Below are 16,582 nucleotides of genomic sequence, written 5' to 3'. Positions count from 1 at the left end.
TGTACACTGCTGGCTAAGATAGGCTCAGTTACATGGTGGGGAATCTGCAAGGAATTGTGAAGAGGGAAACTCACTTTCCCTTGTATCTCTCCCTACTTACCCCCCCCCCAGTGATCTCCATATTTCTGCTTTTCATACCTTATTAATCCTTCTCCACTAATCAAGGAACTAAATTTGATGTGTCCCCTGATTTCTAGTTATAATCATTATTTATTATTCTGCCTTCTCCAAAAGTGGTGAATAAAAGCAGTTTACATCATTCTTCTTTCCTCCATTTTATCATTACAACAATCTTATGAGTTAAGTAAGGCTGAGAATATGTAACTGGTCCAAATGAGCTTCCATAGGGATTTTGCAAACTTTAATCTGAAACTCTAACTATTATACCACTCTGGGTTTTGTGGGGCGGTGGCTGTTGAACTGTAGAAAGCAGCTGGGTCTGGGTGAGTCATGCAAGTTGTGTGGTATCAAGTAGATTGGTGGTTGCTACCAGACTTGGCTCTGATGAGTCCTTTCTGAAAGGTAAAAACTGCTCTGGAAAGGGCCCTGTGCTTTTCTTACATGAAACAAGACTAGCAATGACTGACAGTCATATTGTGCTTACCTGGCAATGGCTATGGAAGCCACCTTTTCCTTAAATGGAAGGTCATCCATGCCATGTATTAAAAAAAGATCAGATATTTCCCCCTGCAAATCTGGGAATTTTCTCCAGTTTGTAGAAAGATGCAGCTTGTTTTCTTTCAGTGGGGTTGAAATCATCCAAAGGTGGTTAAGTTACTCCTCTGCTTCTCAGGTAGGTAGGGCTGTGTATCTGAATTTGCTGCATAGGCTCCTGTGTGTGTGACCATTAGGTTACCCTCCAGTTTGGATTACCCTGCTGCAAGGGTAGGAGACCTGGGCTCTGCTCTCAATCTTAGGCTACTTAGAGAGAGAAATATAACAAATTTTCATGAATGAATAAATTATTGTTCAGAATCATTTTTCTTACAAGTCTTATGTTGTTGTTAGGTGTGAAGTCGCGTCTGTCCCATCGCGACCCCATGGACGATGATCCACCAGGCCTTCCTGTCCTCTACCATTCCCCGGAGTCCATTTAAGTTTGCACACAAGTCTTATGACAAAGCATTATAAAAACTGTAAGCACTCAGTCTGAAAGTCTTGAGACCCAATAAAGTTGATAATAAAGTTGATAATTTTTACTTGATACTGCAAGCAAACAATTTTATTTTTGCTATATTTTATAACCTCCCCCATCTTTCTAAGTTGATGACATTTTAGCCTCATTTCACTATGTGGATGTTAATTATTTAATATATTTATATCCTGAATTTCTTCTTTTAAGTACGCAAGGTAGCTTACAGGAAGAGAATGATTGAAATATAAATAATCCCAACCCTACCAATGAAATAAGTGAAATGAAAAACATTATATAAAAACCAACTGATTATGCTATTCAAGAGTAATTTCCTGTACAGGATCCAGTAAACCTTTTGGCTGAGTAAGAGTTTGAAGTGAAAATCCTGCATCCAAACCTGGCATTTTAGCCACAGCAGCACACTGGCTCTCACGAGTGAAAGTCATAATGTATGTGTTGCAGATTGGATCAGCTGGCACATTCTGTTAAGACTGCTTATATTTCTTACACATTACCATTTATGTATTTTTCAGTGGTGGTGATTTTTGTTATTGCCTACCATAAAACATGTCTTTTTAGAGGGATTGTACCTTGCTAGCCCTCAAAAACATGATAAATTTTATATTTGGTGAAACTATGTAGTCACTCATGAAACAATGCATGACAAACACTAGAACTAGCATGCTCTGCTTAGGAGCAGTAGCTATGGAGACAGAGCCCTGATGAGAAAGAAGGAATTCATGGTTACCCAAGCCAAATATCTGTATGACACATGCACTTTCAATTGTTCTTTACTGGGGTCGTCCTACATAGAGTTTGTGTGTGAAGTGCTATCAAGTCCTTTATGACTTACGGACGATGTCAGAAAAGTATAAGACCCATTCCCAGTCATGTTGATAATAATCTCATGTGTCCCAATCCTACAATAGCTACTCTTAGTTGCTGGAATTTCATTGTCTCTAAATCCATAATCTAAGCTGCTACTCTCGCTTTAATCTACTTCATTGTCATTTAGTAGGTGTTTGCCTCCAAAATTATGATAGCCTCAGATATACCTGCTATGGCATGGATGAAAACCTTACCTGCTATATACTCCAGCTTCTCCATTTTCTGGTGGAATATGATTAATAGACGGTACCCTAAATAGACTGGCTATAAAAAGCCATGGTTTCCTGTACCCAGAAGACAAGATTTACATATTAAATATTGTTTTTTCTCATCAGTGGGTCAGTCCCATGATACTCAATGTTCCCTGGGGTTTCTTGAGAGCCGTGGAAGGGTTTCTCAAATAGGTGGGATTTAATTATTGTTTAATATTTAAAATTTGGTAAACATTTATTGCTGATTTGACCATATATGGTCATGTTGACCAATTGTCAATGATGGACCTGGATGGGGCGGGAAGGGGTGGGGCCCCAGGCGAGCATGTATGGAGATCTGCTTCCCAACAATATTCAACCCCTGCACATCATTTCTGGGAATTCTCGAAGTTTGAAGAATGGTTCATGGGTTTCTCAACAGTAAAAAAGTTGAAAAAGGCTGCTGTAGAAGATCCTTCCGGCAAAAACATCTACTTTTTGAGGCAGTATGTGATCGCCTTCATTTTACAAATAAGTATATTTCTCTTCTATCCCCATCAGACATTGATTGTGTTGCTTTTTGGCTGGTACATGGAAGGAAGTCCTCCTTTACTGCAAGACAGGTTCATAAAGAGAACCATTGGGGGGCATTTGGACTGGATTTTTGTTTCAGGGTGTAGTGTTAAAAACATCCATTTTGTAATTACAGTCACTTCTACATGCTTATGTAAGAGTAAGTCTGCCCTTTTTCATCTTACAATGATGAGTTAGGATCTTTGCATATCTGGTGAAGGGAAATTGATAAAGAGAGATAGCTCATTGCTCCAGAGAAACTTGTGAGCATGCATTGGGGGGCTTAGTTCCAAGGACATTTTAAAAAGTATTCATTTACCAGAGTGCTGTGTATAAACATAACTGTTAAGAGGCTATTTCTTAACTGGTTTTGTTAAGATAACTTGCAGCTGTTGTTGGGCTTGTCCTCCATTGATGTGAGCTTAAGGCTGCCCTTAATGCAGATGAGGGTTGTGAATGGGGTCCAGTATATAAATTACAAATAGTGATATTGTTTACCGTTAAAAGTGTAAGACATATTCAAAGTGCCTGCCTATGAAAAGCCCTCTATTCAATAATCAGTCTACCAGCTGCTCTTTAAATGGAAAAAAAAGTAACAGCAGTTTGCCTTTGAAAGAGACAAATCCATGTTTTTCTGCTACATGGATGCTTCATGTTCAGAGTGTACCTTGGTTTTAGCACACATATAGTTAACATATTTGAATGTTCCATGGGATTCCCAGAGCCTTATATGGTCAACTTACTTTGTGCTGCAGTGAACTGAAGGCACCCATCCAAAGGGAAAAAATTCCAATTGTCTTTAACCATCTAATGCCCTTTCCTTGGCCTCCTGCAGTAGTACAGTAGCAAACCTACTAAAGTTTGAAATGCAGGAGTATGCATAGCTAGTAGAATAAATAACTGATAACAGTTGACAAATGGATCTATAAAAAAGTCATGTTACTTCAATAATTAATTTAAATAGGCCTCCCAGTCTGCAGGCTTGAAAGTTTGACTCTAAAACATTTTGTAAGATAAACTGTCATCTGTATGTTAATTGCAAAATGGTATCTGCATGCAAATAGCTGTATTTACTATTGAGGTGGAATTAGGATCGAAGGCCCTTCTGAATATCCGTTAGGCTTGTCAAAACTACTTCTGGAGGGAACCGATTCCTTCTCCCTATCCCACGATGCACACAGAACCTTAATTCTAGCATGCTTTCATAGTGTATGTGCTGCCTATAATCAGTCAGCAACTGAGGCTGGTATATTTCTGCTAGAAATAGACTTGGCTGGAAAGGGAGCATGAGTGAATATATTTGTCCATCCTTGGTTGAATAAATCCTTTATCCTGTGATGTGTTGGTGGACTTGACATAGGCCTGTTTAAGTCTCTGAAAGGTCAAGTGTCTGAATAAGTGTGTGAGCGTGTTATCTCCCCTGCCCCATCTTGCACTCTGTGTCAATATCTGTTTTTTGGGGGCGGGGGGAGTGTCAGGTTAACAGATATATATATATAACTTTTAAAAATGTATCTATTACATCAAGAAAATACAAACGCTGTTAAGGTTGTGACAAGCTATCGGAGGAAAATAAGTGTAACATTCTTTCTGGGATTTTTCTTATTGTTTGTACGCTGGATTCTGAAAAAAGTTGGCTACACTCCTTATAAAGAAGAATATTAGCTGAGACTATGAGTCCTTAGGCTGTCTGGAGAGCCAAACATTAGGTTTAATTTGGAGGGGGGGGGAGATTGGTAAAAATGTCAATGGACGCTAAGTTAATTAACATTATGAGTAGATCGTCCTACTGAAGTCAGTGGCTCAGTAAATGGAACGTATAGAGATGTAAAAATGGAAATGTTCTGATGTGCACTCTGAATTTGCCATAGAATTTGCTCGCTATGACTTCCTTTTATAACATGATGCATATGCTATATAAAAAAAGTGTGCCACACAGAGGGAGGACCAAGTAATGTGTGTAAGATGAAGAGCTGGAAATGGATGTTATATTTATGTAGGGTGGACAAAGGCGAATGATAGACTAACTCATACAGGATATTCACAGCTATTATTGTATGCAGAATTTATACTTGTTGCTGCTTCTTTGGAAGCAGAATTTGGTTTATTATTATTATTATTGCATATTCAGGAAGGGAAGGTCAATTTTGAATACTGTATGGGAGATGCAAATCACTGTGACAGAGCTCGACAATTTCTTTTGGCTGTAGGAGCCAGACCTAAAATTTAGAAGCCAGATTTATGTTTCAGCCTTCAGAGTTCTTCTATTTTAATAACTACATTTTCTTCTTATGGTTACCATAAACCTAATTCTAACCCCTTCTCATAATAAAGACCTAGCTGTCATCACCAGCACAAAAGGTGACTTCTCGCTCAATACCACCTTGTTTCCTATTTCTGATCATTCCATTATTGTTTTAAAAAGCTCATTAAGAAATGACCACATCTTGTACCACTGAATATTTTTAACATATAAAAAGTAATGATAGAAAAATGCATGTGTTTTTATGCCAGGCAGCAGTGTATTATCTTTAAACAGTTCCCTCCCTGCCGGTCTGACGCTGCGGGAGGCGCGAAGCACCTCGCGCAGCGTCAGACCGCCGCCCGAGGCAACCCCCAGCAGTTGCGCGAAGCGCGCCTGCTGGGGGTTCCCTCCCTGCCGGTCTGAAGCCTTCTCCCCTTTTTATAAAGGGGCTTTGAAACTAGTTTCTGATATAAAATGATAAATACACCTTGAACTTCTCAGGATTGTTGAGAGACATTGCTGAAAATAGGAGGTGCCACAATGAATTTTCTAGGCATCATGGTGACCTGGCACCTGCCATTTGTCAAGCCCTGCCCTAGTGTTCACATATTTCACAAGGAGTAGTAGAAGAAGAAGAGTTGGTTCTTATATGCTGCTTTTCTCTATCAGAAGGAGTCTCAAAGCAGCTTACAATTACCTTCCCTTTCATCTCCACACAACAGAAACCCTGTGAAGTGAGTGAGGCTGAGAGAGCCCTGATATTACTGCTCAGCCAGAACAGCTTTATCAGTGCTGTGGCGAGCCCATGGACAACCAGCTGGTTGCATATGGGAGAGCATGGAATCAAACACAGCTTGCCAGATTAGAAGTCAGTGCTCCTAAATACTACACAAAGTGTGAAAGTCTGATTTGTGTTCCCTTATGAAATTTCTCATTGTGTTCTAAGGAAATTTCCTTCTGTGTCGATTATAGTTGTTACTTTGGGAATATAGAATCATAGAGTTGGAAGGCACCTCATGGATCATCTAGTCCAGGGGTAGTTAACCTTTGGTCCTCCAGATGTTCATGGACTACAATTCCCATGAGCCCCTGCCAGCATTTGCTGGCAGGGGCTCGTGGGAATTGTAGTCCATGAATATCTGGAGGACCACAGGTTGACTAACCCTGATCAACCCCCTGCAAATCCCTGTTGCTCATCCATTGTAACCTGCCACCCCCTTAAGCCTTCACAGAATCAGCCTCTCCATCAGATGGCTATCCAGCCTCTGTTTAGAAATTTCCAAAAATGGAGAACCTCCCACCTCCCGAGGAAGCGTGCTCCACTGAGATACCACTTATGTAGTTGTCAGGGAAATGTTTGGTGGTTAAAACAAAATGCCCTCAATAATTTTTAAACCGCCTGTGGCGCCGCGGGCGCCACGGACTAAATAAATGGTTAAGCAGTTCTAAGGTGGGATTTGTCCGTGATGAGGAAGGGTCCAGATTGGACCCTTCCTCAGGACAGACAATCTTTAAACCACCCGTGGCGCCGCGGGCGCCACAGACTAAATAAATGGTTAAGCAGTTCTAAGGTGGGATTTGTCCGTGATGAGGAAGGGTCCAGATTGGACCCTTCCTCAGGACAGACAATCGGAGGGACCAATTGGCAGGTGTGCAGCACCTGCCGATTGGTCCCTCCGATTCCCAGTCCCAGCAACTATGAGCTGTGCGCAGCGCGGCTCGCAGTTGCTCCCTTTCCTGCCGGGCTGACGCGTCGGAGGCGCGAAGCAGCTCCGACGCGTCAGCCCGCCCGTAAGGGACCCCCTGGCAGCCGCGCGGAGGCGGCGGGGAGGCGCTGTTGGTGGCGTCGGAGTCGCAGCCGCGCCGGCCAGTGCGAAGGCGGCCGGAGGCGCTGCCGGCCAAGCGGCGGAGCTCCGAGCCCAGCGCCGCCGAGCCCAGCGGGGGCCGCCCCACGCTGCGCGCCAGACCCGCTGGACGTGCCGCTCCACCTGCCGCGCCTGCAGCGCCCGCAGACGTCGGCACAGGTCCCGCGCCCGGCCCCACTGCGCCGCCCGACGCGTCTGCGCCGCCGCCCCCGCCCGCCTCCGGCACCGCCGCCGCCACCATGCCGGCCCGCTGCCACGGCCTCCCTCACGGCGCGCGGGCAGGCGGACGCCCAGCCCACGGGCCTCCCTCAGCCCCGTGCGCGCATGCCGCCGCCCGAGATAGCCCCCGGCAGTCGCGCAGAGCGCCCGCCAAATGACTGCCACCCGGGGGAGGCCCCGCCGCCCGACAGACCCCCCACGAGACGGTCAGTGCCTAGGGCCCGCTGTATTATTCATACAGCGGGCTTGATTACTAGTAAAACAATAAAAGGCTTACAAACACATATTTCCTCTATCATGTTGTATATAAGCAGAGGCATTAAATCAAAATGATTGCACATTTTAAATCTTCCTTTCTTTTGTTTATAGGCTTGCATAGACGACAACGTAGATATGGTGAAATTTCTGGTGGAAAATGGAGCCAGTATTAATCAACCTGATAATGAAGGCTGGATACCTCTACATGCAGCTGCTTCCTGTGGATATCTTGATATAGCTGAGTAAGGATTTCTTTTCCATATTTACTTATGTATCTTAATGTTTGGCATACTTTTGATACAGCAGGTGCTGACAGGAAATAATTTAACTTCAGGAATATCTTTAACACCCCCCCCCCCCCCACACACACACACATTAAAAGAGGGATATCATGTTTGGAGCAGCCCATGTATGCAGATAACAATTATCATACCACAAGATTTTGTTTGATTGAAGTGTGTTATAATTTATGTTATAAGAAAGAGATCTTGGTTTGAGAGCTTTGCTTTGGGTTTCTCTGTCAAATACTGCTGCTCTTGGCCATTTGATGGTAGAAGGTAATTACTGCTTGGGATGGTAATAGCCCTCACAGAAGTTGAGGTAGCTGTGATTGTTGAAGACAGTTCTCTGCAGCCTTTAACTTTCTATTTTGATACATGTTCAGTGCCATTACTAGAAGAACTATGAGGATGAGAAAGCTAAAACTGAATAAGCTGTGCATACATTGCATAACTCTTGAAAAAGGAAGCAGAAAGCAGTGTATTCCTTTGGCTTAGCTGTGTGTGTCAGAATACTTTTTGAACCTGCATATTGTCTTGTCTGCAATGGCATTTCAGCAGCTGGCAAGTTTATATCTGTTTCCTGTGGCAGAAAGCAGAATTTTTAGAGGAATATCTGTACATTTATTCTAAATGCTTTTAGTTGCCTTTGGCTTTGCCATACTTTGAAAGCATTTTTTTTGCGTACAATATAACTGAGTGTGTAGTCCTGTTGATCAGAAGATGGAGAAATGCTGATGCTTGACTTTGTAGACAATGCAAAAGACTGGCAGTCCCAGAATTTCATTAATTTAAAATCACTTTTGAGGTAAACATGCTGTCATCTACTGCATAACTGTATTAAAGTATATATTATGGTTTAATTTCTTGTGTTTCTTGTCATAGGTTGGTCTTTTTATGGTTTGTACTGAAATTATTTTCATGCTCTACCTTAATTGTATTTTTGAACACTTAAATCCTAATTTTGTTTCTTTGAGGTATGGTCCTTGCTGGACAACAGCTTTTCAATCTTGTACAGATTTTCCTGTTTATATAAAATTGATCTGATTAGAAGACATGCTTCTGTAACTGAAATATATCCACATTTAGTGATAGCAGTTCCTCATGGAAGACAGTATGGCAGTATCTTAGGTATGGTTTAATTGGAAGATGCTCATCCTAGTACTCTTAATCAAACTAGCGAATTCAAACTCCTAACTGAAGTATATTCTATAGCAATAGTGTTATATATTGAGTAGTACATGAAGTATTCTGATGATTTTAGAGGGGTTATTAGTTTTTGAAGAAATATCATTCTGGAGAAATATCATAAGGACCTGTGGGTTTTCATCCATGTTTTCATCCATGCCATGAGATGATGGATCCATAGGCTGTCTGGTGCTGCTGCCCATCTACTGGCGTGGTCCCTGGGGGTGGGACTATGGACGTCATGTCTGTAGACCTATGTTGGCGGGACCATGCCAATAGATGTTCCACATCAAAATATGCCCTGCTGTGAGGTAAATTTTGGGGCGCGCAAGTTGATCTCAACCACAGCCAGGGATTTCTCTGTCCTGGCTCCCACCTGGTGGAATGAGCTCCTGCAAAAGAGAGTTCCCCTATGTTTCACGTGAACCATCCTGAGGCTCAGGGGTGGGCGGCATAGAAAGAAAGAAAGAAGGAAAGAAAGAAAGATTAACAAGTGGAATATATATGTAAACAACACAGAAGATTTATTCCCAGGAAGGTTTCAAGGATCTGATCAGCAGCACAAGTAGACAAAGGAGAAATCTAGCTGAGGCAAATTTAAGCTTGTTATGGCTTCAGAGAGTAGCTTGAATTCTCTTTAGTACTTTCAGGCACATACAGGTCTTTACTGACTAGCGACTAAGTTGGATTCGGTCTCTCTTGCGTGCATGCATGCACACATGCACAGAGAGAGAGAGGGAGGGAGGGAGAGGGAGAGGATTCTACCCACACTAGCCAGTCCTTTTCCAAGAGTCTAGTCCAACCCCCTGCTCATTGCAGAATCAGTCTGAAGTATCCAGATAACTATCTGTCCAGCTGCTGCTTGAAGACTCTCAGTGAGGGGGGCTCACCACTTCCTTAGGCAGCCAATTCCACTGCTGAACTACTCTGACTGTGATATTTTTTTCCTGATATCACGCTGGTACTATTCTACATGTAGTTTAAAGCTATTACTGTGTGTCCTGTCCTGTGCAACCAATAGAAACTGCTCCCTGCTGCCTTGTTAAGTAATAGCCTTTCAAGATAGCAATCATGTTCCCTCTCAACCTCTTCTTCTTGAGGCTGAACATTCCTAAGTCCTTCAGCCTTTCCTCATAAGACTTGGCCCCCAGGCCCCAAATCATTCTCATCACTTACTCTGCACCCTCTCAGTGTTGTCCAGTCCTTTTTGAAGTGAGGCCTCCAGAACTGCAACAGTACTTCAGGTGGGATCTGACCAGTGCGGTATACAGCAGGGCTATGATATCTTGCAATTTTGATGTGATGCCTCTGTTGATACAGCTCAAGACTGCATTCACCTTTTTTATTGCTGCATCCCACTGTCTGCTCATATGTAGCTTACAGTCTGCAAGTATCCCAAGATCTCATTCACACACACTGCTACCCAGAAGTGTATCTCCCATCCATTATGCACGCTTCTCATCTTTGTGACTCAGATGTAGAACTTTGCACTTATCCTTATTTAAGAGTTAATGGAATAGGTTAACATGTTTTAGGTCATGTATTCTGATTTTAGTGAGTAAGTAAAGTTTGAGACAGTCTTTATGAATTTTGAGTTTGCCAAAAGGAAGATATGTCTAAATTAAGGGTTTTTCTATTCTTACTATTTTATATTCAGATTCCTCTGGATAAATTTCTATATGCACTTGAATATTAATCAGCAGGATATAAGCATGGTTGCTTATTTCCTTGTTGAATTTTCATTTTTATTTAGATTATTTTATACTGCTATTGTAGTTTCTATCGAGGTATTATTTTGTAATTATTCCCAATCTGTCATAATTTCCATGTTATAGTACATTTTTTTTGTTATTTTATTAGTGGTGTTGTTTAACCTGTAAGTGTTTGTTTTGCAGAGTTTCTTTTAATTGGGAAATTTTATTATCTGTGTATTTTTTTAGTATTGATTGGCATTAAGTTGAGAGGAAACCATACCTATTTTGAGGTAGTGAGATTTATAAATCATGTTTTATTGTTATTTTGATGTATTCCACAAGCAGTTTTTATGTAAAAGAAGAAGAGTTGGTTCTTATATGCCGTTTTTCTGTACCCAAAGCGGCTTATAGTCGCCTTCCCTTTCCTCTCCCCACAACAGACACCCTGTGAGGTGGGTGAGGCTGAAAGAGTGCTGATATCATTGCCTGTTCAGAACAGCTTTATCAGGGCTGTTGCAAGCCCAAGGTCACACAGCTGGCTGCATGTGGGGGAGTGCAGAATCGAACCCGGCATGCCAGATTAGAAGTCCAAACTCCTAACTACTACATCAAACTGGATCTTGTTTTATGTGAATGCTGTTATGATGGGTCTAACTCTGTTTTGGTAAATAATATCTGGATTGCTTGTCTGATTTTTAAAGTACAAAACATTGAATCTGAGCTTGCACAGACACTTGTAATTGATATGTGCATAATGTCTGTTTCATTTCTGTTGTTTTACTGATTCTCCCCCTCTCCAGCCCATGGTCACACCTTTACTGTCTCAGACCGTCCTAGGCAGTAATTTTATATATTGTGTGTCTTCTCTGACAGCTGAGCTTATAATTAAAATGATGATAGTCATTGTGATCTGGGGAAGGAGTGTTCACCCAACACCTGCCTCCTGTACTCACTGTGAGTTACAGTGCTTCAGTTGGACCAAATGGGTGGAGGTCTGCCTTCCAAAAACTTTTCTTTAAGTTAGATCTAACCCGAGATACAGTGGGCTGAACTGGGATATAGTGAGAAGAACTATGCTTTTAGCTTGCTTGTTGTTTGACTGAATGCATGTGTTTGGAACATGGAGTTGGAGAAGGGAATGAGGTTTGACTCCTGGCTCCTTTAGACCGGTGGTCTCCAACCACTGGGCCGTGGCCCGGTGCCGGGCCGCAAAGGCCCTGGCACAGGGCCGTGGCTCCCTGCCTCCGCAGGCCCGCGCAGGCCCATGCATGCGCGATTGCGCCATGTGCAGCTGCAAAACTCACATGCGCGGCACTCCCGCTGGCACTGGTCTGCAGTCCACAATCGCCCTCCCCGCCGCCGGTCCACAATCGCCCTTCCTGCCGCAGCCAGTCCACAGCCTGAAAAAGGTTGCGGACCACTGCTTTAGACCAGTGGTCCCCAACCCGCAGGCTGCGGCTTGGTGCCGGGCCGCGAAGGCCTTGGCACCGGGCTGCAGCTCCCTCTTCCCGCCCCCCCCAAAGCGAGAAGCTCGCGGCCCGGCAAGCTTCTTGTTTCGGGAGGGGGGGAAGAAGCTTGCCGAACCGCAAGCTAATTTGCTGGCGGCCCGGAGGGGCTGGGAGAGGGAGCCGCGGCCGCCGGCATGGCGGCGGTGCAAACGCGCATGCGTGGACTGCTGTGCACGTGTGCTTGCGCCCCTGCTGGACGCAAACACGTGCACGCGGCAGTCCGCGCATGCGCGTTTGCGCGGGGGCTGCCGCGCGTGTGCGGGGGCCCGGGCCGCCCTCTCCCGCCGCTCCGGAGCAGCGGTCCGCAGCAACTGGAAGGCTGCGGACCACTGCTTTAGACCACTCCATGATTTGGAAAGTAAGAGTCTTGGATTTGGAAAGTAAGAACAAGAAACAGATACTTTAACAAGTGTTCTTACCTTGTTTGTAGACTCTGAATTTTGTTTTGTTGTACCTTGTTTGTGTTAAGATCATAGGACAGAGGAACAATTATCAAGTTCTGTAGCTTTCTCCTTATCTTATGTTGTTAATTATAACTTCGCCTCTGTAAAGGAATTATCCTACCTTACACAAATGGCTGTTTTTCTGGTAATACTGCTGTTACAACAGCTAAAACAACATTTAGGTTAAAGAAACTTAGGAAAACTCCGGAGGGCAATTTAAGGTTATCTCCCATTGTGTGATGGCAGAATTACTGATTGGTTACCTGTTCATTCCTACAATAACATATTTGTGTGTGTGTGTGTGTGTGTGTGTGTGTGTGTGTGTGTGTGTAGTATTGAAGTCTAAAATGATTCTGTCAATATGCCACAGAAGGGGACTAATAAATGTTTTGTCCCCTTTATCTTGGTATCTTGACTTTCAATGTATGTGGGCATTCTCTTCTAAAAGCACAAGTGAAGACATGAAGTTGCCTTATGTCATATCATATCAGTATACTAACTGGCTTCTTTCTGGATTGTTAATGGAAACTATTCTGTGAATAAACTGTGATGTAAATAGGTTTAGTGTAAAGATAATCCTTGCTGATCATTCCCTAAGGCAAAGCGATGTTGATTCTTGCATGAAATGAACATTTGACAGATTAATTAATTAAACCAGTAATTTAGGGGAGCATGCCCTGCTGGACCAATTTTTATTATTATTATTATTGAACAGAAATTCCTTCAGTGAAGAGTGTGGTATTGCCAAGCTTTACTCTTGTGGGCTTCCTCTTTCTTTGGGAAAAATTTCATTTTTTGATTCTGTCCAATTAGATATCAATGGCCAAGCTGAGAAATCAACTCGGTGATAAACTCCTGCAAATAGTGTATTGAGATACAGAAACGTCTACCTTAGTAAATTGAGTCATTCACTCTCCCTTCCTGACATGAGCCATATCATCATCCTCATCACATATAAAATTGTATCTGTGCTTCTAATGATGTGTTGAATGTTCCAAAGCCTCTGATTGACCCTCAGTAGGAGATACGCAGTCAATAGGGAGAGGGTACTCCTCCACACAATCACCAATCTTCCTTTCCCTCCCCTTCCCCCTCCATCCTGCCACCTTACCAGGCCAAGAGAAGAACTGGCCCTGCTCTCTGGCAAGATGCTGTCTGCAGGACAGTGGCTGCTGTGGTCCTGATGCCACCTTCTCACCAGGATGTTGGGGAGGCCAACCATGTGGATTAGACTGCTAGTCTATATAGAAGTAGTCTTCTTTTGGCCTAAAACTCTTGAATCTGTTTGTAAATGGATGAAAACTTAAGACAGAATTGCTTTTCCTGAAGACAGATCTAAAAACCAGTTATCTTCTAGGCCTATTGTGCACGGCTGCATAACGCCGATTTCGGGTCACGTGGAAAACGCGGAGGGGGAAGACGCGAAGCACACTGGTTATGCATGGGACGGGGCGCGACGGCGGCAAAACCCAGAGTAACCGATTATGCACCCGGCGATCCCGGCGCCGCTTCTGGTTGCGCCCCGGTCACCCGGAAGCTGCGCTTTCTTCCGCATTTTGCTAACACAGGTTTTTCGGCGGCATGCACCGGCAGCAGGCACCGTGCGTTATCGGTGATTTTAGTCGCTGCCATTCCACCCCGAATGTGCGTTATTCCCCCCGTGCATAATGGGTCCTAGGTTAATCTTTCCTTCTGACTTCAGTTAACAAGATCATTTATAACATGAAAATAAAAATGTATGATTTGAAAGTGTTTCCAGAGAGAAGCTATACATTGTAAGGAAAACATAATTATCCTTCAGTTTATGTAAAGCAGTAGTGATTTTGTTGCTATTTACAGGATTAGGACATTTTGTTAAAAATTATCCTGTACCACATGCTGGAAACGTATAGGAAAATTGTTTCCTGTATTTTTATTCATATTGATGGTATTGGGTTTCTTATATTGGTTCCAAAATTAGCAAGTATTGTTTGTGTTTGAAGTATTTCTTGTGTATTCATATTCTGTCGCTGTGGAAAAAGATGGGAGATAAATACCTAAGATTGTCCTAGGTGGTTAGCAATGTGATGGTAATGCTTAAGAATTTAAAAATTATCTTGGTCAACAAAGAAGCGGACATGAATCAAAATCACATATTGGTCTGCATTCAGAATGCCTGAATTCATTTCCATTTTTCTCATTCAGCTATAAGCAGGTTTTGTTGCCTCTTTACAGTGAGATGGTTCTGTAAATATAAGGCTATATTAAGGAGCTTATCCTAGTATCATTGCACTGAAGATAACTAAAGTAAGTGTTTAGCTATCAACAGTCTGTATATTGGTAATATTATGTAACTAGAAACTAAGCCCGCTGTACTTTAAATACAGCGGGCGCTAGCGGGCCTCGTGTCTTGGGTGGGGCGGCTCTCTGCCTTCCTGGCCCCCCCTTGCACCCGAGGGCGGCCGTGGTGTGACCTGGGAGCCTTGCCCACTGCCACTGCCTCCTTCCCCGCCGCTGCTGCCGCCTCCTCCCCCCCCGGGCCGCCACTTACCTCCATTGGTGGCGGCGAGGCAGCAAATAGTGGCAGTGGGCTCGGGGCTGGGACAGAGTTGAGGCTGTCACTTTGCACGGCTCGCAATTGGTCCCTTGCCGCCGGACTGACAATCGGAGGCCCCAAACGGCAGGTGCTTTGCACCTGCCGATTGGGCCCTCCGATTGTCAGTCCAGGGGAAGGGGCCAATCTGCACCCTTCCTCATCCCGGACAGGGCCTGCCCTCGGGGCCCTTACTGTTTTATTTTATCTGCTCCGCAGGAGTGGTTAAAGATAATTATTTTTGTGAAAGAATTAACCAATATAAATGTGCAAATCTTTGACTTTTCTAATTAATATAATGTAAAAAAAATAGGGACTGGGTTTAAAAACTTTCAGAATTAAGTTCAATTAATTCCGTCATTTGGAAGTAATGTTAAAGCCATATGTGATTATAGTCAATGTGATCATAGTAATTCTGATTTTTAAATGCATTTGGTTTTCTCTCACTTTCTCTTAGTGTGCTTGGAGGAGCATTCAGTTGTGTGAACTCTCACATACAGCCTGAAGTGAGGCAGGCCAGAAATAGGATTAGAACTAAGAAATGCTATTGTATTATTGTGGACTATATTTATACAACTAGTAACTAAATATCAGTGCTTGCCATTTTTTTAAAAAAGTATTTATTAACTGCTTCTCTGAAAATGTCTACGAAGTGGTATCTAACAAGGCGTAAACATTAACAATTTAATAGTTCTAAACTATCAACAAATCTAGTGAAAGGTAAAATAACTGTTACACATAACACATTAATATATCAATTATGTCAGTAGATGATAACTCAGTCCACAATATGATGCACATTTGTGTATTCAGTAGCCTGACAGACTCTTTAAATGGAAGATCAAGGGATAAATGCCATGTTGGTTTTTAGTTGTTTCAAAAATGTATTCCTTCTGTAAAAAGGAAAATATGCCTTGATATGGAACAATACTAAATATGTTATAATGACCTCTAGTTTCATTATGCAGAAACCTGTACCCAACCATATACGGTGCTGTGAGGTCAAGTAGCACGAGCAGTGCTGACCCTCTCCAGTCCAGCTGGTGACAGAGGTCACCCAACTGGATGACCAGCACAGTTTCCACGATGTGGCCAGGCTGGAAAGCTGACTGGGACAGATCTAGGACTGAAGCTTCTCCTGTTGAGAGGAGAGGTTGATTATTTTCCAGAGGGGGACCCCAATTCTCTCATTGGCCTTTTTATGTAGGCATGAGGGGTCTAGTGGGCATATGGTTGGCCTCACTGAAGCTAGCATCCTGTCGACTTACGTTAGCATTTATATATATTCTACATACAATACTTCATAAGGATACATACTATTTCTTGAAGCATTGCATTGAATATTAAAATCATGTCACCTGGCCTTGAGGTAGATTCTTTACTGCTACCAATGGGTCTTTATTTCCAGCTCTGGATTTGTTGTACACTGCTGGATCATCTCTACTGTATGCATGTGGTGTTATTGTGATGTCATATGGCTTCAGAGCACCTGGTCTTTGGCTGAATGTCAAGTTTCTGTTATCTG

General features: G+C 43.1%; 1 protein-coding gene and 1 long non-coding RNA gene across 5 annotated transcripts in view; one reads left to right on the top strand and one right to left on the bottom strand.

The window, feature by feature from the left end:
* PPP1R12A (protein phosphatase 1 regulatory subunit 12A) overlaps positions 1-16,582 on the top strand; it is a 122,615-nt gene that overhangs the window by 34,530 nt on the left and 71,503 nt on the right. For all 4 annotated transcript variants that reach the window (XM_077338898.1, XM_077338899.1, XM_077338900.1 and 1 more), the window contains exon 2: positions 7,486-7,616. In XM_077338898.1, coding sequence (XP_077195013.1) covers positions 7,486-7,616 — 131 coding nt within the window. The remainder of the gene's footprint in view (positions 1-7,485; positions 7,617-16,582) is intronic.
* LOC143838100 (uncharacterized) lies at positions 12,888-16,492 on the bottom strand. Its single transcript, XR_013231225.1, has 3 exons — positions 16,416-16,492; positions 13,597-13,766; positions 12,888-13,340 (listed from the first exon to the last, which is right to left on the bottom strand). It is a non-coding gene; the product is annotated as an uncharacterized LOC143838100 (long non-coding RNA).

This window comes from Paroedura picta, chromosome 5 (genome assembly GCF_049243985.1).
Source record: "Paroedura picta isolate Pp20150507F chromosome 5, Ppicta_v3.0, whole genome shotgun sequence".
Classification (NCBI taxonomy): Eukaryota; Metazoa; Chordata; class Lepidosauria; order Squamata; family Gekkonidae; genus Paroedura; species Paroedura picta.
Note: the sequence above shows the minus strand (reverse complement) of the source record. Positions and strands in the feature narration are given on the sequence as shown.